Genomic DNA, 26,992 nt, shown 5'->3' on the forward strand with positions numbered 1-26,992 from the left:
TGTTACAAAATATTTCTATTTTAGATAAATGCTGCTCTTCTGAAGAAACCTGAAATTCTTCTCAGCTGTTTTCAACATAATAATAATAATAAATGTTTTTGAGCAGCAAATCAGAATATTAGAATGATTCGGAATATTAGAAAAATTCAGCTTTGAATGGAATAAATTACATTTTAAAATATATTCAGATAGAAAACAGTTATTTTAAGTAAATATTTAAGTAATTTAAGGTTAAAAATATTTCAAAATTGTACTGTTTTTGCTGTACTTTGGATCAAATAAATGCAGGCTTGTTGAGCAGAAGAGACATTTCTTTAAAAAACATGAAAAACTTTTGACTGGTATAGTCATGAAACTGCTGGAATTAACAAAATTTTAAAAGTGTTATTTGTAAGTCTAGGTAGGTCATATATATTAATATATTCTATGCTCTAAATACATAAGAAAAATTTAACTAAGTGACGTAAAATTGGTGCCAAAGTCACCATTTTCAACCACAGATGAAAATAGCCAAGATAAAACAATGAAAACACATAACATCAAGTACTAAATGATTAAATGTGTGTGTCCTCTTTGTATGAGTTGGTTTTGGGTGTAGTAGGCCTAAATACGTATGTATGTTAAGTATGATTACTTACTGTGTCATAACAAAGTAATATCTGGTTAATTCACTTTATGGTTATTCAGTAAGAAAACACTTTCTGATGTCACTCTGAAATAACACACTATCAATAAACAAATTACTGTACAGAATGTGCCTAGGTGTTTTAACCACATCATCATACCAGTGTAAATAATTTAGTGGAGAAAAAATGTATAGTCATATAATATGTCATCTAATTTGGTCAGGCAGCCCACTTTCATTGATTGAATTCGTTTAAATTAACCACTTAATAATATATATTAAATCTGAATGTGAAAACAGGTAATATCACTAGGTGTGTGTAATATTTAGGCTATACAGATAATTTAATATACTTATATACAAATAAATCCAGTGTTACATTATGGTTGGACCTCGAAGAGGGGGCGGGGCGCTAAATGCTACGTCACGGGCAGTGGGACAAGACGGGATCCCCCCTCCCTCCCCTTTCTTCTTCTTCACGCAGGACCGACTGCTTTAAATCCGCCCACTGACGCGCACGTCTCCAGCTTGGTATACGCGGCCAAAACCACCAACCCCATCACAACACAGTTACACTCTTCTGACGGGGATATATTACCCGACAGCGGGATTATCAGGAGAGGCGTGTTGCTTTGGCCTGGATCGGGATCGCGTCGGATCGGACGAGCTACAAGTCTTCTTTGGAAAAAATAAGAACACGGTGAGTTCGACTCAACGGAGCTGTTGATCCTCACTTCCCCGGGGCCTTTCTAAAAGCACGTTTCTTGTATTTTGACGTCTACTAGTCCTCTGTGGGTCTCTTATAACCGCCCACTGTGGACTAGGAGAATTTATTTTCCACTAGGATCGAGTGATCCTTTGCTGTGTAATCTCTCTGTAATCGCTTGCTTAATCATCTAGACCAGCTTTATCGTTTCTAAAGGTAAAGAGCCGTTATAAGACGACACACGGGTGGGAATGGCAGCTTTTGCCACGTATTAAAGCATTTGTCGTAATAACGCGTGATCTCGATGGCTGTAATAAAGTGCAACGTCTTTTTTCTCGCGCCAGACGCGTCAGTTGACGAAAACCGTAACAATTTATCCCACTCATAGCGCCCAGTGACAGCTTGGTGAGTATAGTGCGAAAAGTGGGTGATACAATTCGTTTGAGGCTGAGTGGCCCACATGTTGCTTTCTGGGGTTGTTGTTCACGTAGTCCGATTTATCATGTCCTATTTAAAAGCGTTGCCAAATATGCCACCGAGCAATCCCCAAAATGAAAATTCTCTATGAGACATATTTGTTGATTTCAAGTGGTCACTTAAAAGTGTTTTCTGTTTGTAATATTTTAAGCACAAGAAACCGGTTTTCCATGCGCCCAAGTCAAATTGTAATGTGAACGCTCTAGTGGATTTGTCGCTAACAATTTTAAAGACGTTTAAAAACTTAAAAATTTGCTTGTTGATTTATTGTGAAGTAAGTGTGCAATAAAGCGATAAATAACGACAGCACGATGACACTCGAGCAGCTGTTGCCATGGTTACCTCTTAAAGCAAATGCGTTTTTTTTTTCACGATTGTACATGTGGCGTACTCAGACTGTGTTATCTAATTTTTCTGTTTACCAAACGTTGGAAAATTAGTAAATGAAATGTATACATTGATAATTGTATTTAAAAATGGTATTTTTTCATTAAAGGTCCACTGAAGTATTTTGAAACAAGTAGCGTTATTGTATGTGTTGATGTAATTTAAACTGAAACAGAAAAACAAGGCGGGACATATCAAGCAGCCCTGCCCCATTTTTTAATAGCCAATAGCATTTTGTTTGTGTCAAAGCTTGGCCAGAGCCATTGAGCTCAGTAAAGCCGCATTTGACAAGTCATCAATATCACTATAAAATATACCATTCTATGTAGAATTCCATTACGTTTTATGGTCTGCGCTGACTCACGCATATGATCCGCTTTGTGCTATTGCGTCTGTGGACCTTGTGAAACAGCATGAAACCAGACTTCTTTCCCCCCAGTGGAACCCATATGTACACTGTCTGAATCGTTCCCTATCCCCTATATAGTGCACTACGTGCCATACTTGTACAGAAAATACAAATTCTATGAACAAGCAAAGACTATAGAATACCCAAGACATGTCACTTGTATAGTTTTGAATGGGGAAAAATGCAACGCTCATTATTGCCTGGAAGCCCCACCTTATTAATGATAGAGCCAATCGTTGATTTGTAAAGTCAGCGCGTCACTGCAGCTGCCATTAGAAGTCCCGGTTGCTATAGAAACAATTGGCACTCTAAGACGTGCGCTCAGTACTGCGCATGCACATTGGCTGGTCTGGCCTGAAAAATAAGCGTTTTTTTTAACGCTATTGGAGCACAAGGAACCATATTTATGAGGCAGTTCTTGTCGGATTTCTTTGGTGATTTAAAATATGAAATTTAATCGTCAGCTTGGTGAACAGTTTTGGAGAATTTGATGTTTCCCCATTCAAAGAGATATGAGCTGCACTTGCATTCCTGAGAGGCATTTCAAAGATGGCCGCCAAGTGACATGACTTGCCTTAAAGGGACTTTGGAACAAGTGACTGATTTCCAAAGCAGCTTCAGCGTCTATTTATAGTGTAGGGGGCGGATTGCTTCAGATTCTAGAGAGCATTTGATTGGACAGAAAGTTTGATGAGAAGCTGAAGTGCAGGATGATGTCATCAAAATCGTTGATCCATGTTGGCGGAAGTAAGAGACTGTAAGTTTCAAATGTGTATATCTTGTAAATGTGAATTTTGTCATTGTTTTGAAACACACTAGAGTATAAAAACCTTAAGGCTAACATATTTATACTAAAAGCCAAAAAGCATTTTTTGATTTCATGGGAACTTTAACGCTTACGAAAATGACCTGTAGTAACCTCAGTTTTACTACAAATACTATGGCTAAACTTTGGTTAGTCTATCCAAAAAATGGTTAATTTGTGTTTACCATTTATTTGAAGTAAAACCATGGTTATTTTTCGTAAGGGAACCTATGTGGTTTTAAACCAAATACCGTTCCAAACCTGTATGACTTTCCATCTTCCTGTTTTTCGTGGAATAAAAAAAGCAGATGTGAGGAAAACATTCACTTCTTTTCCATCTTTTTCCATAAACTGAAAATGAACTTCTCAGTTTGTGCTTTAAGAATAAAAAAATTATACAAGTTTGTAACAACAAAAATGGAGAAGTCAAAGTATTCATTATTAGGCAATTCCTTTAAACCTCGAAGTGTGTTGAAACAGTGGCAGGCAAAATATTAGTTGTTCCCGACTTCAAGTGAATTTTTGCACTTGAATCCAGACACAGTTGAGTAAGACCATATCACTCTCACATGACCGCCTCTAGATATTATCACTGATTGATTAAGAGCTGTAAAACTACAGCTGTGTCTTCACAGTTGATACTTAACTTAGTGGCAGCAGAGAGGACCTTGTACTCTCTGTTTTACGTGGGGAATATCTGGAAGATAAAATTGACCCGCCAAAGTTTTGTAAAACCATGTCATTTAGGAGAGTTAAAAGTTGGGCTTAAGCCACCATTGCCTGATCTTTATGACGGCATGGAGAGAACAAAATCAGTCAGATGTGTTGTGTTGGCCGCAGTTCTGTAGTTTGAGACCCAAGGTTACAGTTTGTTTCTGTTTGAAAAAGCACAAGAGTGCCTAAACCACTTTTTTTTTCTTAGGAATGACTTGAAACTAGGCCACATCAAGGAAGCCATAGTGAGAAAAATGTGTTTCTAATTACTGGAAAGGAGAGCAGGAAAGAGGGAGATAACAACATACTCACATGGCAGTGTTTCACATATATAGGCTTCATAAAGAAGTATTTTAGTCTTTGATCTCTCTGTGTTATTCTATGTATCTATGTAATCCTAAACATCCAAGTGTTTTTTTTTTTAAGTTTTTTAAGGGATTTAAGATTTAAACAGGTGATTCGTGTGGTTTTGCAATGAGGATGTGGAGTCATTGTGACATGCCTGTTCAGTTTCTTTTACACTCCACCCTTCTCTGTCAATGTCTCTAGTGGTTTCTCTTTCTATCTCTCTGTTTTTCTTTTTTTTTTACTCATGTCCCTCTTTTTTTCTATCATACAATTTGTCCTACTTAAAGTGAAATGTCATATGGTCTAATTATAGGAAGAGGTCTGTATTTTTATCATCAATATGCTAGGGAGGTTAATAACAACATTCACAAGCAGGGCCTTAAATTCATGGCACCTAGGATTTTTTTTATGAGTAGACACTATATCATAGAAGACATTAGTAGGTCCCTCTTGTTATCACAGATCACAAGTGAAAGTGTATACGCATGGGGAAAGTTTCAGTACTTTTCAGGTAGGTCTTCTAGTCATCTATTTCTTTTACTTTTTCTATCTCTTATAGACTCTTCTATACCTTGCAATCATGTTTGTATGAATGTAAGTCAAGCTTCTATTAGTGCATTAAGATAGCAGGTGGTGTTTTGATGTGGTTTTAAGTGCAAGTCTCTAGAGTATTCCAGCAGTGTTTTCAACCAGTTAATACACTGATTACACACTTCACTTCATCACATGCATAAAAATACACGATTACTGTACTCAATGCATATTAAGAAGGTTAAATATCAGACTTATTAACAACATGTGCAGACTAAAGTACCGTACAGGGTGAGTGAGTATAATGATGTAATAACAGCCCTCAAACTTCTTTTAATATTTGAATAAATCACCCAAACACACTCAGTACCCCTCTATTTGTGGCACAGAAGACTGTGTGTTCTTGAATTTAAATTATAAAGAGTACATCATGAGATATTTTACTCTTTACACACTGCTTCGTTTCATTGTGCCGGTGTGTTTGTTTTTTTGTGTTCGGTGGTTCAGTATGCTGTGGGCAAAGAATTCAAAGTAAATTGCATAAGCCAAAGTAAATGTTTACAAAAAACTGTCCAGGGCTTACTCTACATTACCGTTACTGGTTGTGTTTATTCAAATGAATTGTGTGGTGTTGTAAGCTGAATTAAGAGAAACCAAATGTGGGGGCAAAAAGTGGAATAGAAAAAGAGAATAAGGAAGAGAAATTTGGGAATGTGTGGCAATTCGAGGAAGTGCTGTGCGGTTGAGTTATTAAATTGTGAACGGATGACCTACAGCAAGGAGTTGTGCTTTCTAGTTATGTAGAGGTCAAGTTGTTCCTGCCTAGGGGATGGTTATGAGAACATGCATACTAATAAGGTTAATTACTAAAAACAGAGGTAAAACAGGCAGAGGTGAGGTTATGGGAGTTTGTACCAAGAGTCGCAGATGTTTAGAGGAGCTTAGAGGGTTGAAAGAGGATCGTGTCAAGGTCACACTGAAGGAGGAGTGTATGTTTTGCATAACAGTTCAATTGTATTTCATTTCAAGGTTGGAGAAAATGGAGTACTGTATTTTGGTGATAACAGTATCAGCTCCTGCTTTTTATTATCCACACGCACAGGCCGGGTGTGGGAACCACAGGACCTTCAACAGACTTATGCAAAAATGGACAACTGACAACTAAGTTTTAGCTCAAAATACTCGAAAGATAATTTTTTATTGCTTGTTAAAATTGCCACTTTTAGAGTATGAGCCAAAACGCAGTTTTTGTGTTTACCCCTTTAAATGCTAATGAGCTGGTGTTTCTTTCAGAAGAGGGCGGAACTTTAAGAGCCAGGACAATCTTGCACACTAAAAATGTCTGAAACTCAGTGGTGGTGTTCAGCCTTGTATGTTCGAACCGGAATCGGTTTAAAAGTCAGTCATCTGTTTGTACTGTTCATAATAAATGTGTGTTTATGATTACACAGATGGGGCAATAAAAATAATGAGATAGCAGGTCTCATAGTGTCATTGAGTGCTGTCACAAACTTTTTATAGCTTGTTAAAATTGCCACTTTTAGAGTATGAGCCAAAATGGTTCGTTTGTGTGTTTGTTCCTTTAAAATGCAATAGAGCTGGTGATCCTGTCTCCATTTTCAAAAGAGGGTGGAGTTTCAAGAGCTGGCAAAAACAAAACAGGACAATCGCGCACACTGAAAATGTCAAACTCTCAGTTGTGGTATTCAGTCTCAAATGTTCGAACCGGAATCGGTTTTAAATTAGGGCTGGACGATTTTATCGATTCTGCGATATAAATCGATATTTTTTTTCCAAAGAAAGTATCGATTTTTTAGCCGCGAGTATCGATACATACGTTCAAATCCCCCGTGTTGTTTACCCCCGTTCGCGTTGCAGGAAGAGCGATTTGGTCAGCCAGCCGCTAGTGTTGCTGTAGAGCAAGTTACCCGTACTAACTTTACACAGACGCAGATGTCTACCTCTTCCTGTTTACCAAGTCAGAGCGAGGATATTCAGAGAATGGTGGCGAATATAAATCCAGCACCCGCCTGCTTAAGAGCAGATGTGTGGGAGTACTTTGGTTTTAAAAAAAAGAAGGAAAGCAACGACTTGGATAAAAGCATCGCGGTTTGTAAGCTATGTGGCACTAACGTTAAATATTCCGGCAATACCACAAATTTACGAGCGCACCTAAAACGTCACCACCTGGACAAGTTTATGCTTACACTTAAGGCCTTAAGCTACTTTGCTAAGATGGGTACAAATTTTCAACTTGAATTATTGTCTGGCTGCCATGGTTTATTTTTTCTGCTGGCTAGACTGGCTACCTCACATACGTGTAGGCTTACAGGCCTTAAAATACTCCGCTAAGTTTTAAGTTATATGTTCTTAGTGACTTGAATTATTTGATGTTTTGGAGAATCCATGGTACTACTATGTTTACTTACATGGCAGCTAGACTGGCTACCTCATGTTCATTGTCAAGCTAAAAAGATGTCAAAGAAACTTCAGAACAGGCCACTTGCACTTTAACTCTCCATTGTTAATTGCAAATTGCAATGTTGCACTTTATTTACTTTTCAAAGGCTTGTAAGCTACAGTTTGCACTGTTTCAATAAATGGAACTAATTTTCTCAACACATCTTTGAATAATTTTGTCCAGCATTTATTTTGCAAGCTGTCTGATGTTTTTTGAGTTTATTTCAATTAATTCAATCCAAGTAAATGAAACACTCACAAGATGTCACCAAAATCACTCTGTCTCTTTTAAATCTATCAGAAAATGATGTAAGCATATCGAATTATATAGAATCGTATCGAATTATCGTGAGCTGAATATCGTATATCGTATCGTATCGTGAGATTAGTGTATCGCTACAGCTCTATTTTAAATAGGGATGCACCGAATATTTGGCCACCGAAAATTTTTATCTCCGAAACAACACAGCCGAAACAGTATGTTGACGCAAACAGAAACCGCGGCCTGAACATGCTTGTCTCAAGCAACACGTCTGCGGTGTGGACGTATTTCAGTATATCTGAGAAAGACCCACGGATAGCGATTAGCAAAACTTGTAATGCGGAAATTTCAAGAGGGGGTGTGTCTGCAGTCGTGTGCGCAGTGATGAGAGCAGAGATCGGCGCATTGCGCGCAGACAGATGTAGCTTTCAGTGAGTGAAAAACAATAGCTTTACGTTGGTTTTACGTTGCAATATTTTAAAGATATGTCTTTTCTATATACTGTATTTTTATAAATATTTATGTTTTAAACCATGGAGGTGAGCCAATGGATATCACACAAGCAACGTGACAACTGCGCAATATGTTAAAGTGAAAGTAAAAACTGACAGTGCTTTCATGCATTTTTTCATGACATTGAGAGACGATTATACTTCATATGCTGATTTTAATTTAGTCCCCTAATATTTTTCTTGTGCCCTGAACATGGTGGGAAAAAAATAAAAAGAAATGTATTTTGTGTGAGGTTTGTTTTTGAAAGTCGGTTCTTGAAATAAAGCTCTTAATTTTCATTGATGACTGCAGTGTTATTGGGGGTTAAGAAAGTCTTAATTATGATTTCAGGTGGTCTTAAATGTGGGGACTGAAAGACAAGAATTGCAATGAAACTTCAAAAGGCTATCCATTGAATAAATATGAGCGCTGCATGTTTCAAACTCATTTGCTGTGCTGCTTTGTGTACTATTATTCTGAAAGCGCCTCCTGCTGGAAGAGAAACACGTAGAGTTGTAAATGTGAACTGATGGATCCACAAGATAATGTGTTTTAAAAATTTAAACAATTTAAACAAAGGCAGTAAAATATATGTATATGTTAATTTAAGTAATATAATACTTGATTGATAATAATTGTTTAAATTAATATAATTGATGTATTATTTGAAACTTTAATATTAATTTATGCAATTGCAATGCCTTGATTTTAGTAAGATTAGTACACAGTCATAGCCATAAATGCAGTGGTACTAATAATTGGCATAATTCTTTCTGTGTTTTGGTTTTCGGCCTTGGTTTCCTCTTTTTCGGTTTTCCGTTTCGGCCAAGAGTTTTCTTTTCGGTGCATCCCTAGTTTTAAATTCAGTCTGTAGTTCATTCTGACTGTACTCTGCATGATAAATGCATGTTTATGAATTACACAGACAGGGAGCACAGTGCAATAAAAATAACGACATAACTGGTCTCATGGTGCCATCGCGTGCTGTCACAAACTTTTTTAATAGTATGTTAAAATGACCACGTTTAGGGTATGAGCCAAAACGTGCCGTTTTTTGTGTTTGTCCCTTTAAATGCAAATGAGCTGGTGCTCCCGCCCCCTCTCTTCAGAAGAGGGCGGAGCTTCAAGAGCCAGCAAAAACAAAACAGGACTGATTGAAAATCTCAGAAACTCTCAGTAGCCATGTTCAGCCTTATATGTTCGAACTGAAAGAGGAAGAACTTTTCAGAAAAAGGCGCTGCTTTAGGTAGCTTTAGCAACATTAGGCTTACAGAGTGCCAAGAAGCTCTTTCAGAAAGACAATTTGACTTCTATGTTCGTTGGTGCATTCCAAAACACCACACTTGTAATGCATCTTTAGCACTGACATTGTATATCTCCAGCAGCTACAGCAAGAAAACAGTAATGGCGGACTGCTGCTTCTTACTCAGGGCTGTCTATGCTAATAGGGCAGAGGTCATCACAAATGGGTGGGATTTCTTGTGTGGGAGATATCTGGAATTGTGTGTTCAGAGAGACTGTTTATGATTTATTGTGATGTAAAAAAAAATTTGGTGGATCATTTTACCATTATAGGCTGGTTGTTTTCACACACTGCGGCCACACAACTGTGTTTAAATACCTTATAATTTTTTTTTTTTTTTGCTTAATAGGTCCCCTTTAAGGAGATACAAAAAGTAGTTTAGCTTGGTTTAACTCACAAAGTCCCTGCAGTTCTCTTAAGAAACTGCACGGAAAAGCTGCTGTAGGATATTCTTTCTTCTGTGAAACATAAAAGAAGATATTTATTTATTTATTTGTCCATACAATGAAAGTCAGTGGAGTTCAGTGTTGTTTTGAACACCATTGACTTTCATCGTATCAACAAAGACGGCTGAAACATCCTCTTTTGTGTTCCACAGAATAAAGTAAGTCATACAGGTTTGAAATTATTTGAGGCTGAGTAAATCTTAATTTCTAGGTGAACTATCCCTTTAACTGAACTGAACTTTTAAATAAATCGGTTTCTCTCTCTCATATAAATAGAATACAAAAATTCCACTGGCATCAGCTGTTTAAGCTGCGTTCCTGTTGCCAATATCTGGTAGAGCAACGCTAAGGCCATAGGTTTGATTCCAAGGGAATACGCATATATTGTAAACCTATACTGTAAGCTGCATCGTATAAAAGCTCTCCCTAATGCATACATGAAAATAAACACAACAAAAATAGCATCTGTGGTGTATTCAGGCTTACAGTGCTATGTAAAGGTACACATCTGTGAGGAGGATGTGGGCTGTAGATGTAGGGCAGGATAGTAAGGAGATTAAAACAGTGTTGATGTCTTAGTCTTGGAAGCGCTGATGAAATAATCTGTGCTGTAAATTGTTTCTGAAGTCTGTAATTTTCTCATGCAGGGCTGGTAGAGCTAAAATGATTTATTTCATCTCTGAATCACAGAGACGGACATTGAAAACGTCTCCTAATGGAAAAATCCACACACACCCGCTTGCAGAGCACAGTTGGAGATTCTAGTAAATGGTTTGCTTTCCTCCTCTAAAGAAACATTTGCTTTCCTCAACCTGCCAAATGGGAAAAAAACCCTGCTGCTAGAGCTTGGGAAAGTAGAGAAACTAAAGCTTTTAATGGCAGTATCTCTAAGTGATTATGGTTACACAACTTACGGTTCATTTGGAAACTCTTGCAAAATCAGAAGATAAGTTACGAACAGGATATACAATGCTTATGTCGATCTGTTAAATTGGAATATTTGAATGTCATCATTCAGGTTTTAGTTTGCAGATAACAAGTCAAATTGTAAACAGTTGTTTTGGCCGAAGTTCACAATTGATGAAACGTATTGTGCTCGACTTCTTGAGGTAAGCATGTCCACTTCTGCAATTTTACAAAATGATGGTGTGAACTCTACTAACCTTACACTACTAACCAGTTTTTGGCTAAACTAAATCAGTTTTTGGCTAAGTTATAAAGTAATTACTAAGTCATTATTAACGTAAATTATATAGTTTTAACTAAACCAAATGTAATACTATATATTGCAATTCTACAGTTCTGAAATGGCAATGATTTACAATTGTACGAGATGCCAAGTGGCTTTTACTGTCATGTGCATGATTCTTTTAACTGTCTGTAAAATTTAAATATTAACCAAAATGTCCAGCTGTAAGCAAATCCAACTAGTGTACTTAATCTGAGTAAAGGCAAATAAGCTATTTTTTCCTGCCGTGACTTTAAAGAGAACTGCTGCTCTTCTTCCAGTACACACAGTGTAATAATTAGAAACCGAGAGAGAGTGCTTAGCTGTCCTATATCTGTATTGACCTGCACAAGTGTGTGTGTTGCATGACTAACTACACTTAGTAAAGACGTCAATGTGCGCTGTTTTCGTCAAACGTTGGTCTTTGTTGTATTGATTATGTAGTCTTAGAGCTCTTTTGTGGTAGCAGGTGTGTTTTTCATTAATTTCATGTGTGTCATTGGTTTCACTGATGAAACACATCACTCTTTCCACCTTTCAATCAGTTGGACTGTGTCCGAAAGAATGGGCAGTATTATTGACGTGGACTTCAATGGCCAGATGACTCCTCTATTCACGTTGCTAGCTTGCAGTGATCTCTTTTTCCTTTGCTTGCATGCACGTGTTTTAGAGTTGTGTCCTTGTATATGTGTGTTCGGTAAATATTTGCCACCTTTTGTGAATAGCAACTGAGCCAGGTATGTTAAGAGGCCATGTTTGTTTTAAGATGATGTAAAATGAGAGGTAATCAAAACTCACAGAGCATCTTAATAGCGCTTGCATATATACGTCATTACATTTCTACAGTAATGTTCTTTCAGTCTGAGTCATGCACAAATGTTGAAGGAGTGTTTATATATATATATATATATATATATATATATATATATATATATATATATATATATATAGAATGCAGTTAAATTAGAAGTTCACTTCCAGAACAAAAATTTACAGATAATTTACTCACCACCTTGTCATCCAAGATGTTTGTCTTTTTTATTTTTCAGTCGTAAAGAAATTATTTTTTTGAGGAAAACACTTCAGGATTTCTCTTCATATAATGGACTTCTATGGTGCCCCCAAGTTTGAACTTCCAAAATAAAGTTTAAATGCAGCTTTAGAGGGCTCTAAACGATCCCAGACATGAAATAAGGGTCTTATCTACACTGTAAAAAACAATTTGTTGAATCACCTTAAAAATAATTTCAGTCAACGCAAAAAAGTTTAGTCAAATTAAAATGTTAAGTTGTTCTGACAACTTAGATATTTGAGTTGATTTAACTTAAAAATTTAAGGCAGCCAGGGTAACAAATTATTTTAAGTTTACTCAACAAATTGCTTTTTTTTTTTTTACACAGTGTAGTGAAATGATTGGTTATTTTCTTACAAAAATGTACAATTTATATACATTTTAACCTCAAATGCTTGACTTGTCTAGCTCTGCATGAACTGCAAGAGCTAGACCAGACAAGCATTTGAGGTTAAAAAGTATTATAAATTGTAAATTTTTTAGAAAATAACTGATTGTTTCACTAGATAAGACCCTTATTTCTCGGCTGGGATCGTTTAGAGCCATCTGAAGCTGTATTTTGGAAGTTTAAACTCAGGGGCACCACAGAAGTCCACTATATGAAGAGAAATCCTGAAATGTTTTTCTCAAAAAACATAATTTCTTTACAACTGAAGAAAAAAAGACATCTTGAATGACAAGGGAATGTCTTTTGAAGAATCATCTACATTGTTTTATGCTTTTCTGGGGCCTGCCATTATATTATGAAGATTTACTGAAATATGACTGTTTAAATATGTTTGAACTGAATGTAAGTATTATTCCGACAAGAGAATGAGCACAGGAAAACATCTGATGCCTGATAAAAGAGAGGAAGACTGTAGGTGTAGGCAGATGAGAAATAAAAACCTTGTGTTTGTAAAGGGATTTTTGTTTAGTTTTTTAATTTAATATTGTGTTCCTGTATTCATCAGTCATGCAGGTTTTTATTGTACAGTCAGCTGTGTATGCTGAAGTCTGTGTTTATCCACGTGGGTGTTCTCGCACAACATCTGCTTGGTTAAATTTTTTCCTGTATCAAAAGCTGTCGCTTTTCCATTCATGGCTGTTTTGGACATCACACTTTGGTTTGCGTATACAAAGTATCAGCCGTAGTGTTAAATGAGGGTTTATAGATAATCTTATTGAGCAGGTTTATTGAGTCAAGGTGAGATTTGTTGATTCACATTGTCAGTTTCACTTCATTGTTTATTTGAGGCCTTTTTTAATCCAGTGTGCTTATTTCATTTACAAATCATAAATGTAGATAACTTACTGGAAAAACTTGAACTGTAATGATGCACACATAATTAACATCTGAACACTCATCATTAATGATTCATTGTGTTAAATAGGTATGCATTGTTTTAGGACTATTAAATAGACAATGTCAAGTAGAATGGCTCTATAGATAGATTAATGTTGGTTCATATATATTACAGGGTGAGTTGGCAAAACAGAATGAGCTATGTGTCCTGAATTTGAAGAATGTTTATGTAACTCAGTTGAACTTCTAACATCTAAATGTTTAAAAAATGTCTATTCAAAAGCCATGGACTGCCCTGCTGAAAAAAACAGCATATGCTGGTTAGGTATGTTTTGGTGCTGGGATGCTGGTTTTAGCTGGTTTATGCTGGTCCTTTGCTGGTTTATGCTGGTCCTTGACCAGCAAAGGACCAGCATAAACCAGCTAAAACCAGCATCCCAGCACCAAAACATACCTAACCAGCATATGCTATTTTTTTCAGCAGGGTGTAACTAGATCTCTTGTTTAGAGATGCACCGATTGGTGACCGGCCGGTCAATTTCTCCTCTTGCCGATTCCTAGCCGATCCTTTTATTGCGTGTAAACATGTCTTTGGTGTGAGTGAAGATGACACAAAGATCGCAGTTTGTAACATTTATAAGGCCAAAATACAACGTGAGGGAACAACCACGAATCACGCGCGTGTTTGGACATATGGTAGATCGTGACCCCGCTCTGCATATTTTGCATGTCTTTCTTAGTTAACACACCTGATTCAGATAACCCACTCGTTAGAAGTAAGCTTCGTGAATGAGCTGTGTTCCGATTGACATGGTCTCTGCATAGTGTTCATTGCTCTCTACTCCCTGAGCAGGGGATATCCGTTGACGTTTACTACACTTTCATTCATTCACATATTTGCGCTACGCCTCCGCATACAGCGTCTTCACACACTAATAGTTCGAAGCGAGCATATATGTTACATTTGAATGTAATGTAAGTGTGCGCAACGTGAATTTAATTTGTATTTATTTACAGATGCATTTGTTACACTTCTCTAGTAAGTTTCATCTGTGTGTGAAGACGCTGTATGCGGTGGCGTAGCGCAAATATGTGAATGAATGTTACAAAGTGTAGTACCGCTGGATTAACTGGTGACAAGGCAGAAATGCTTCTCTTTATCAAGAAAAATTTGCTATTAATGCTCAAGTAATAGCATTTAGTACTAGCATTGGTATTTATACCTGTTTGAAGACACAGTGCACTTTTTGTTATTAAAGTTATTGTTGTGAGATGATCCTGTAATTAATGTTTTAAAAAAAATCCATATAAAATTAATTCAAGAAAAGTAGGTTTTTGTATGCCTGCTTTGTTACTTATATTTTATTTCTAATGTTTTCAAGGCTCAGAGCACTTTATTTTGTTAAAGTTATTTTAATATGAGAAGATGCTGTAATGTTTATACATTTCTTTTATTATAAAATAAAAAAACATTGAGGAAAAGATTTTTGCTAGTATAACTATATACTATGTTAGTTACAGGAACTAATTTTATACCTTTTTTCAAAGGCACAAAGCACTTTATTTTGTTGTTAAAGTTATTTTGTTGTAAGAAGATCCTGTAATGTTTAAAAATTGATTTTATTATAAAATAAATTTAATTAAAGATAGTATTTCTGTATGCTTTCATTACAGTTCTTAAAAAAAAATCGGAATCGGCAAAAATCGGAATCTGCAGGTCACACTTACTGAAAAATCGGAATCGGAATCGGCCAAGAAAATTGCAATCGGTGCATCTCTACTCTTGTTGTTTAACAACCACCTAAGTTAAAATTCAACTTTTGCACTTTTAAAATGCCAAAAGATATTTCAAAGAAGGCAGTGTTTCAGCGAAGTTTATTTCCGTCACAAATACTTCTTTTATAGTAAACACAAGGATATGTAATGGGATAACTTCTAGCAAAACAATAAGGAAACGAGCTGTTGAATGTGGCAGATCCTCATACAAGCCAAAAATAAAACCGGTTTTGTGATGTCTGGGTTAATGCCTGACAAAAAGGGCGGGAATAAAACACGAATAAATATTGTGGAAAACTAAACTGCTTCTTTCTTTAAAAGCAGCACAGATCCTCTAAAACAGTGGTTCTCAACTCCAGTCCTCGAGGCCCACCGCTCTGCACATTTTGTATGTTTCTGAGTCTGACACACTCAGTTCAGTTCATGAATCTTTCTTCTAATGAGCTGATGATCAAAATCAGGTGCCTTAAATGAGGAAGACATACAAAATGTGCAGAGCAGTGGGCCCCGAGGACTGGAGTTGAGAAACACTGCTCTAAAAGGATAGAAGCTAATGGTTGCCTAGTCATCTGACGTATGGCCTATGGTTATTTGGCTTCATTTCCAAGCTGCTGTTTACTTGTTGTTGTTTCTTAGTGCTTAGTTTAGTCTTAGGTTTTTTTGTGTGTGCTTGTGTGTGAGTGAATTTTTCCCCTTAAGCTGATTTAATAACCAAAGGTCTTCTAAACATAGTGTTGAGTCAGAGACTTTTAATCTCTCTCTCTCTCTCTCTAGCTCTCTCTCAGTCTAAGTTTGCTCTTTGTATTCTGCTGAATGCTCAATTACACACGTATACAAGTTACAGCGTGGCAGGTAGAAGCCGTAATCCGTATATCAGAACATTGAGGGGGTGTGTGTGGCGAGGTTATTACGTAACAAGTAATATATTGTCTATCTTTATGTCCTGAGTCGACAGTCAAAGCTTTTAAAAAAGTTTGTACAGCTCTACAATAAGCTAAAAATAAATGAGAATAGAGCATAGCGGTGACTTCATTCTGTTACTTCTGGAGGTATTTTTCCTATTCATGTTTCTGTTTTCCCCAGTTTTGAACCTTTGAACCGAACTGAACAGCTCTGAGATGAATTGCAACATTGCAAACTTTTTAAAAAAGCATATGATTATTGGGAAATAAATGACTTGAAATGAATCATGTCTTTATGACTCATTCCTTGAATCATTATGAGCTATTGATTAGAATATTAAAAATGTATATTTGTAAAATATTTACAAAATTTAAAAAAGAAAGAAAATGAATACTTTAATTCAGTAAGAAAAAAATAATCAAGTGACAGTAAAGACATTTATAGTGTTACAAAAGATTTTTATATCAAATAAATGCTGCTATTTTGAACTTTGTTCGTAAAAGAATTCTGAAAAAAAGTGTATAAAAGTTTACATAGCAACACTATGTTTTCAGCATTGATATTAATAAGAAATATAATTTCTTAAACACAAAATCAGCATATAAGAATGATTTCTGAAAGATCATGTGACACTGAAGACTGGAGTAATGACATCTGAAAATTCTGTAAATGTTAAATTATATGTTTAGTCTTTTTACATTTTAAGAACATTATTACAGTAATTACTGTATCAACAGCAGCCTTGGTAAACTTAATTGACTTCTTTCAAAAATATTTATTTATCTTTTAGTATTTTAATAGTGTAAAGAAAAGAAGTTTAAATCATTATCTTTCTGTTTCATTTTAAATCAATTTAAAGGATTGGTTAACTTCCAGAATAAAAATTTCCTGATAATTCACTCACCCCCATGTTATCCAAAATGTTCATATCTATCTTTTTGCAGTCAAAATTAAGGTTTATGAGGAAAATGCAGCTTTAAAGGGCTCTACACGACCCCAGCCGAGGAATAAGGATCTTGCCTAGAGACACGATTGATAATTTTCTAAAAAAGAATAAAAATGTGTATACTTTCAACCACATGTGCTTGTTAGTTCTATATAAAGATAGGGCAGGGCAAAAAAACTCCTTTTCATTTTCTCTTCCAACTTCAAAGTCATCCGACAACATTGTTTTACCTTTTTTTTGTAAAGGATCCATTGCTCGTTCACTTTGTAAACCCTGGGTCAGGGTCTTTTGCCTATGTCACCTGTGACCTTTCCAACATGATTACGTAATGCATGAGGTCGAGCTAGTGCAAGATAAACATTTGTGGTTAAAAAGTCCACTATATAGAGAAAAATCCTGGAATGTTTTCCTTAAAAACCTTCTGACATTGGGGTGAGCAAACTATCAGGAAATTTTTATTCTGGAATTGAACTAATCTTTTAAAACGTATTACATTTTTATTAAGTTATTCTTCTACTTTCAACTTTCAGTAGTTCTGACTTGTAGAGAAGCAAATGTGCTCTTTTTCTACAGTTGAAGTTTTACAGAACTGCTGTAGATGAAAATGGTGATTCAGACAAGTGTGGTTTGGTCTTTTTTTTTTTTTTTTTTTTTACCCAGACTGCTAAACTACAGTTGCTATGGTTGGGAAACACACTAACAAACAGAATGAATATTACCTGTATATTCCTCTGACACGCACACATAACTGCATACTGTGCTCAGTTATTGCCGTTGGGCCACACTGTCGAGCAGGATGTGTTCGTAACACATGCACACATGTTTGTGTGACTGTCAGCAAAAATGTGTTGTTTTTTAGGACTGCTAGGACAAATAATTACTCACTTTTTGTGTAATAACAAATCACAATCTGTAAGCTAAAAAGTATGTGTTTTTCTTTTTCAGGGCCATACGTTGGAGCACACTGACAGGGATTCAGCATCCTTGAGACTATAAATTATCAGATTTTCCTCAATTCAACAAGAGCAGAGGAGAAGGGGATGAAAAATTGGACCTCCCAGCTACTCTCCTCCAATGTCCCAGAGACACTATGACTGCTGTCGGGGCACCAAACTGCTGAGTGGAAACCCCTAAAACGTCCCTCCAAATCTCTCTTTCCCAGACATGAAGGAGGTGAGGCTGTGGACAGCCAGCGACGTCTCTGATTGGCTGACCGATGAAGGCATGCAGGAGTACACGGATGCATTGCGGAACATAGATGGCCCTGCCCTCTTGAGACTCTCTGAGGAAGACTTTAAGGCCTCGCCTTTGTCCCTGGTCACAGGGGACAGTGGTCGACAGCTTTTGGAACGCATAGAGACTTTGCGGTTCACCAGCCACATGAAGGCGCACAAGAACAACAGCCACGAAAAAAGTCACCATGCCAATGGTCACGCTGGCATCTCCCTTGCCAACGGCAGTGTTAGCAACGGCAAGATCCCCAACGGCATTCCAAAGAACGGCTTGCATCCAGAGCCGATTCGCATCTTGATTCCGTCGCCGCCTGAGCAGGAGCGCACGCCGTATCCCACGGAGTGGTTCAAAACAGGCGTGGCCTTCCTTTACGCTCTGTTCTGCTTCCTCACCACAACAGTTGTGATCTCAGTGGTGCATGAGCGTGTCCCACCCAAGGAAGAGTCTCCGCCCCTGCCGGATAAATTCTTTGATCTGTTTGATCGTGTGGAGTGGGCGTTTTCCATCTGTGAAATCAACGGCATGCTGCTTGTGGGACTGTGGTTTACGCAGTGGCTTCTGCTTAAACACAGGTCGGTTCCTTAATTCCTTTTTAAGTGGTTTTAATGTACACTCCTAGTTTCTGTAAATTAAAAAAACAACTACAGTAATTGCAATCGTTGTTTAAATAGCTTGCATAGACTTTTACAGTCATTGTTATTTACAATGACAAAAAAAGTTTGTCAACAGTAAGATTTGTAATGTTTTTTCTAAAAAAAAAAAAAAAAAAGTCTCTTCTGCTCACCAAGCCTGCATTTATTTTATCCATTAGATATTTTTACTATTTAAAATTAACTGTTTTCTATTTTAATATATTTTAAAATGTAATCTATCCCTGTGATCAAAGCTAAATTTTTAGCATCATTACTCTGGTCTTTAGTGTCACATGATCCTTAAGAAGTCATTCTAATATACTGATATGCTGTTCAAGAAACATTTATTATTATTATTATTATTAAAATCAATATTTAAAACACTTGAGTAAATCTTTTTCAGGATTCTTTGATGAACTGTATATATATATATATATATATATATATATATATATATATATATATATATATATATTAAATTAATAAATATCACCCAAAAATGAAGATTACCCTGATTTATTCACCCTCAAGCCATCCTAGGTGTATATGCTTTTCTTCTTTCAGACAAATACATTTAGAGTTATATTTAAAATGTCCTGGCTTATCCAAGCTTTATAAGTCCGATAAAGTGCATCCATCCATCATAAACATACTCCACACGGCTCTGGTGGGTTAATAAAGGCCTTCTGAAGTGATTCGATGCGTTTGTGTATGAAACATATCCATACTTAGAACTTAAGTAATCCAGAATGCTTTCTTCAGCACTGAGATCCATAAACCATGTAACCTATCCTATGATCTGGCTGTTTTTTGACCCTGATTTCTCTCCATTTGCAGGTCCATAATCGGTCGCCGGTTCTTTTTCATCGTGGGAACTCTATATTTGTACAGATGCGTGACAATGTACGTTACGACATTACCTGTACCAGGCATGCACTTCAAGTGCTCCCCAAAGGTAACTGTTGAAGGCTGACAATACTTGTAGCTTGTCAGTAAAACTTTATTCAGCTTTATTCAGGTTCATGTTGCTCTAGTATGCGTGGATAGTGCTAAATGCAGGTGTAAACAGGGTCAAGTGGTCAAACCACATTTGTGTGGAAACTTGAGATATCTCTGCCATAGTTTCAGATCTCATTCATGCTTCTAAATATAAATATGCAGATGCACAACTGATGTTTCAGAGCTGCAGCAAAACTTATCCGTGGCTAATCACATAAACTTTGGTCTGTCTTCACACAAAGCTTGATATAGTACATACATAGTGTGCACCACTTTTAGAGTTTTTTTTTTTTTTTTTTTGGTCACCATGTGGTTTCTGGATTCATTGCAAAGGAAAATCTGCATTAACCATAACATAGAAAATACAATAAAGGCAGTGAAGGAAAATGTATTTCTGAGTAAACTATTCCTTTCAGTCAAAGTTTGCGAGAGAGGATAAAGTAATAAAAGATAATGTCTAGCTATAAATGTTTTTGTGCTTGTAAATGCTTGTGTGTGTGTGTACCTGGTATTCATCACGTTGTGGGGACCAAATGTCCCCACAAGGATAGGAATACCAGTAGATTTTGACCTTGTGGGGACATTTCTTAGGTCCCCATGAGGAAACAGGCTTATAAATCATGCACAATGAGTTTTTTTGAGGAAGTAAAAGTGTGCACAATCTCCTGTGAGGGCTAGGTTTAGGTGTAGGGCGATAGAAAGTACGGTTTGTACAGTATAAAAACCATTACGCCTATGGAATGTCCCCATAAAACATGTAAACCTGTGTGTGTGTGTGTGTGTGTGTGTGTGTGTGTGTGTGTGTAATGTGTGCACCTGGTATTCATCACGTTGTGGGGACCAAATGTCCCCACAAGGATAGTAATACCAGTAGATTTTGACCTTGTGGGGACATTTCTTATGTCCCCATGAGGAAACAGGCTTATATATCATGCACAATGAGTTTTTTTGAGGAAGTAAAAGTGTGCACAATCTCCTGTGAGGGCTAGGTTTAGGTGTAGGGTAGGTGTAGGGCCATAGAAAATACGGTTTGTACAGTATGAAAACCATTATGCCTATGGAATGTCCCCATAAAACATGTAAACCCAACATGTGTGTGTGTGTGTGTGTGTTCCAGCTCTTCGGTGACTGGGAGGCGCAGTCATGGCGGGTAATGAAAATGATGGCCGGTGGTGGCCTGTCAATCACTGGCTCTCACTCTTTGTGTGGAGATTACTTGTACAGTGGACACACAGTGATGCTGACACTAACATACCTCTTTATTAAAGAGTGTGAGTATACATATTCATGAACAATCATGTCAAAACATTCTTTATAATGTGATTTTTAGCCTCTGAATGTTGTTGTGATTTGTTGGTGTTGCCATCTAGTGGACATGAAGGGCAATAACATATACACTAAAAATAAGTTATTATACAATACACAACATACCTAAAACCAGTTTTGTTTTTTTCCAGATTCTCCACGAAGGTTCTGGTGGTATCACTGGATCTGCTGGTGCCTGAGTGCGATCGGTATCTTCTTCATCCTAATGGCTCATGATCACTACACCGTTGACGTTGTAGTGGCCTACTACATGACCACACGCCTCTTCTGGTGGTACCATACAATGGCCAATCAGCAGGTACATTATGTACTAAATTAAATTAATTTTAAATGAACATTTTTCTAAGATATATTTATATGCATTTCTTATTTATGCAACTTGCAGCTTGAAAAGAAAATTCAATATAAATGCAATGAAACAGTTGATTTCTAAACTGTCTACACTCAACAGTGCATTCGCACAGGGCATCAGCGTCAAAGGGATAGTTCACCCAAAAATGAACATTCTGTCATTATTTACTCACCCTCATGTTGTTCCAAACCCTTAAGACCTTCGTTCATCTTTAGAACACAAATTAGGATATTTTTTGATTAAATACGAGAGCTTTCTGACCCTGCATAGACAGCAATGGAACTACCACGTTCAAGGCCCAAAAAGGTAGTAAGGACATCATTAAAATAGGCCATGTGACATCAGAGGTTCAACTATGGAAGCCAGTTTCTGCCACTGAATTAAAAAAAAAAAAAAAGATAAATTACAACCTTTTTATCTCACAATTCTGACATTTTTTCTTGTAGTTGTAAGTTTACATCTCGTAATTCTAACTTTTGCTTTCAGCAATGTAAAATATAAACACGCAATTGGGAGTTAAAAAAGTAAGAATTGTGATATAAACCTTTTCTCAAAATTAAGTTTATGTCTTGCAGTTGTGACTTTTTTCTCAGAATTAAGTTTACATCTTGCAGTTATGACTTTTTTCTCAGAATTAAGTTTATATCTTGCAGTTATGACTTTTTTCTCAGAATTAAGTTTATATTTCGCAATTGTGACTTTTTTTATCAGAATTTCGAATATATATATCTCACAATTCTGACTTTATAACACACATTTGCGAGTTATAAGGCAGAATGGTGAGATATAAACTTGCAATTCTGAAAACATATCACTCTTTTTTTACCCTCAAAACTGGACTTTATAACTCGCAATTGCAAGTTTATATAATGCAATTGTGAGCAAAGTCAATTGTAAGTTTATATCTTGCAATTCTGACTTCATAACACAATTGCGAGTTAAGTCAGAATAGTGAGATAAACTCCCAATTATGAAAACATATCAGTCTTTTTTACCTTCGAAACTGGACTTTATAACTCACAATTCTGAGAAAAAAAGTAAATTATGAGTTTATATCTCCCAATTCTGACTATAACTCGCAATTGCAAGTTTATATCTTGCAAATTCTGACTTCATTTCTTAGAATTGCGAGTTTATAACTTGCAATTTTGACTTTATAACTCGCAGTTTCTAATATCTCATCTAAATATCTCACAATTCTGAGAAAAGAAGAATTGTGAGATAAAAAACGTTTTTTTTATTTTTTTTTATTCAGTGGCGGATATGGGCTTTCATATTTAACCATAATGTTATGAAGCTACAAGAATAATTTTTGTGCACTAAGAAAACAAATTAAAAAACGACTTTATTCAGTAATATCTTCTCCTCCGTGTCAGTCAGCACACATTTATGAAAGTACAATGATGCACAAAAAGTATTTCTTTGCGCATAAAAAGTCACTTGAACTTTTTTAACAATGTCCTTACTACCTTTCTGGGCCTTGAATGTGGTAGTTGTGTTGCTGTCTATGCAGGGTCAGAAAGCTCTCAGATTTGATCAAAAATATCTTAATTTGTGTTCCGAAGATGAACAAAGGTAGCCTGGAAAAATCCAGACCCTAATCTATTAAGATTAAGGGTCTGGCATCGAGCAATGAAAAGGGCCTAACTTGAGGGGCGGCACCAAGCGTGCATTTGAAACTCGCTGCACGCAATTGGATAACACCACAACCAATCACAACAATACACGGTGTGACGTATCTAGAGCGACGGTGAACATATAAGAGTGGATTTCAATGTTATAACATAAACAATGTGACAAGATTAATAACTATTATTTACGACAGCCGAATCAACCTCATAAAACAATTAGGTCCGATCAAACTATTCATTAACTATCAACTAATATGTGGATGGACGCTAGCATTTCATTCAGCAGCGAGACATATCGTCCTGTTCAGGTTAGGCTACTGTATTACTATTGAATAGTTCAGTTTTTCGTTACAGTAAGTTTACCAAGTGACTCTTACCATTTGTAAATGAGATGGACCTCATCCACCACAATCCCGATCAGGTTGTCCCGGTAGACCTTGTTCGATAACATTTATCGCCACTTCTTTTTTAACAGCCAGGACTCGGGACTGCCGAATGCTATCTGGCATTGCCCGCTTCAGATCTGTTCCTCTTCGTGGTCGCCCCATACGCTTAACTACCAGCGGAGCTAACTGATAGATTAAACTCTTGCCGTATCCAGTCGGCAAAACAGCAAAAATGTCCTTCTTGCAAAGGACCGATTCGAGCGTGGTTTTCTGTCCCTCTTTTATATGAAAAGCCAAGTCTAACTCGTTCATTGTAGCGGCCAAAGCCGTTTCAAACAACTGGTGTTCATCTGTAGCCATCCTTCAATGTTAATGATTCCGGACGTTGCAGCGCTGTCGTCATCAGCTTAGCTCGCCTCTGGCCCGCCTACATCAGATACACCGATTTGATTGGTTCCCTGAACTGCTTACGTATTGCAGTAACGTGCATCATTGCTCGATGCCAGAGTGTCTTGCAGAGACAATTCAAATTGTGCTCTCGCGAGACCTCTGGATTTCCAGGGTGGAACAAAGGTCTTATGGGTTTGAAACAACATGAGGGTGTGTATTAATGACAGAATTTTCATTTTTAAGCAAACTATTCCTTTAACGCTTCTCATTAACTTGAAATGGGTGACGTCATGCATTGCCGAACTAAACTGTGGATCAACTTTTCAAGTTAGCCAATCAGATCACCTGTTGCAAATACCCTAGCGCAGATGCTAACCAGTCGCATTCATACAACATCAGAACCACCAACGCCCCATGTGAATGTACCGTAACTTCTGCATTTGCTATATTTCTGAAGAACTGGAAAACTGTGGCATTACATAATTTGTCTCTTCTACTGTCCTACAGGCTCTAAAGGAAATTTCCGCTGGCAACCTGTTGTCTCGTGTATGGTGGTTCCGCCTGTTCCAGTACTTTGAGAGTAACGTCCGTGGCATTGTGCCTCGAAACTACCAGCTGCCGTTCTTGTTGCGAACAATGACAAGCGCCCGGGTTAAATACAGTAAGCTGGAGTCCCGTGAGTCATGACCCATGGCTCCCGATTGGCTGGAGCTCTGTGAGACTCTAAAAGAGAAACTACTCTTCCCGTCAAGCCCTGCAAAACTGGTTGAGCACTGTGATGCATATACACGGATCATTTTGTAGTATTTGAAGCATTTCAGTGTCCCTAGCAGGTATGTATATGTAGAGCAGAGCATCTAACAACTGGATTTGATTTGCTGCTCTTTATAATAGTTCAAAAATGGCCAGGCCTTGACAGACTTTGTCTAGCAGAGTATGTCGTTTAAGGTTCATTTACCTGCCAAAACTGTACTGAATAAACTGGAACCCTTCTAGAAACAGATTTTGTTTTTAAAAAGAGCATCTTTTTGTAATAATTTTATTAATTCTGGAGTAAGAAGTTTTTCTAAATATTTCGCAGGTTTATTTTCCAAAAACAAGTGTCGTCCAAATAGAATATCTTTTTTAGATTTGTACCTTCCTGAAAGCTGGAACCCATACAGCTTCAGTGTTTTATAGTGCCTTTTTTCCATACACAGATATATATTTCAACATACAGTACATAGAGATGTAATATACACACACACATTCATAATGTAGATGCTTTAAACATTTATACTATGTGCTAACCTGCAATGTTGTCTGTCTGAATGTCTGACTGTTTGGTTTGGCCTGTAATCATTAAGAGAGGCAGTATGTTTGTATAGAAGCTTTGAATGTGGGAGGTCAGTTCTGCCTTTCACATTACAACAATCCTTCAAATCAAACCCTGAGCACACACACTTCCCAGTGTTTCAAATTTGACGATGGTGTTCAATTATTCATAACTGGAGATTTACCTTTTCTCTTCAGATGAATGAAGAAATACAGGAGGGACTAGTTTTGAAGTTTTTCGATCAGGATATAGTGTCCATTTGATCAAAACACAGCTCATATTTTGTCACAACTTAAGGGCTGTTCATACAGGACGTGTTTTATTTTTAAAAAAGGTATAGTTTAATAATAGTAATAGTTTTTAACATACAAAATGCCGTGGTTGTGGTCCAAGTTGTCTGCGTAGGGCCTGTTTACATAGCAAAACTAAAACTAAAAGTGGTGCAGATGTGTGCCAGAACGCATCTTGTGTGAATGGCCTTTGTTAACTAATTTAGTACACCAAAGTCTGAACCATGAGAAATTAGTTTTTGGCTTTGGAAACCATCCAACCATCCTAATATTAAGCAAAGTCAGATCGCATTCTTTGACAGAGAAGATTTATTTATACAGACTGAATGTTTACAATATTACACATGATGTAAGTGTGTGTAGATGGGGTAATGTGTGCATTAAATAGCATGTATTATTGTTGTATCTTGTACAACATAACATGTTTATCTGTCAAAGTAACATACCCCTCTATATGTCTAGTTTTAAACTATAAAAGCTTGGTAAATGAAGGTATTCGAGGGCTTGTTTTTTAATGTGAAGTGTGTCTGCTCAAAATATGCTTCCGCTAGCTAAAGGGAATCATCAAGTCTCTTGCTCAATAGCCAGAAGTATTGTAAATGTTCAGGAGCAAGAACCAAATAGAAACTTGTGGTATTTGTGACAGGTAGACAGAATGACAGACCTGTAAAATGACTGAATGAGTCTCTGAAGTGTGAATGTACAATCAGTGACTGTACGCAGTTTAGAACTGGAAGGAAAATCAGAAGCACTTTAAAATTCTACACACTTCTCCCACACACCGCACTTCAATAAACCTGGAGAGTCAGAACACTATTTTATTATTCCTCCAAGTCACAGCCTGATTGATGATGGTTTTACGCTTTGTCTTTCAAATGAAACTGACAGTGGAATCAGACCGGTGAATGTGCGATGTACCAACATGCAGCCGTAATGTATGTAACATTTAGTATGGATTTTAAAAGATTTTAAGTTTTAAATAATAAAGTGTTTATTTAATTGGGAAATCCAGATTGTTAAGCTGTTAATTAAGCTTTGTGTTACACTGCCAACTGATTGACTTGAGAAGTGAACAGTGTTGGCTTACGATATGATGAGTGTAAATGCATGTTGATGTTTTGTTTCCTTTTCATTGTCAATCATAAATCCAGCATTGTCAAATTACTTTATGTTGTCTAATGTAAACCAGGTTATTTGTGCTAAACAATCTCCTAATATGAGACAAGGAGTGGGGCAGATATTGAATAAAATTTTAATATTCTG

The 26,992-nt window shown here is 36.7% G+C and overlaps 1 protein-coding gene across 1 annotated transcript; it reads left to right on the top strand.

Moving 5' to 3' along the window:
- The first annotated feature begins 1,147 nt into the window (after nt 1–1,147).
- Nucleotides 1,148–26,992, top strand: sgms1a (sphingomyelin synthase 1a). Its single transcript, XM_073826712.1, has 6 exons — nt 1,148–1,325; nt 18,121–18,980; nt 19,878–19,995; nt 21,157–21,310; nt 21,497–21,663; nt 24,632–26,992. The coding sequence occupies exons 2-6, from the start codon at nt 18,340–18,342 to the stop codon at nt 24,809–24,811; spliced, it is 1,260 nt and encodes a 419-aa protein (XP_073682813.1). The 5' UTR covers nt 1,148–1,325; nt 18,121–18,339; the 3' UTR covers nt 24,812–26,992.

The sequence above is a fragment of the Garra rufa genome, chromosome 21 (genome assembly GCF_049309525.1).
Source record: "Garra rufa chromosome 21, GarRuf1.0, whole genome shotgun sequence".
Lineage (NCBI taxonomy): Eukaryota > Metazoa > Chordata > Actinopteri > Cypriniformes > Cyprinidae > Garra > Garra rufa.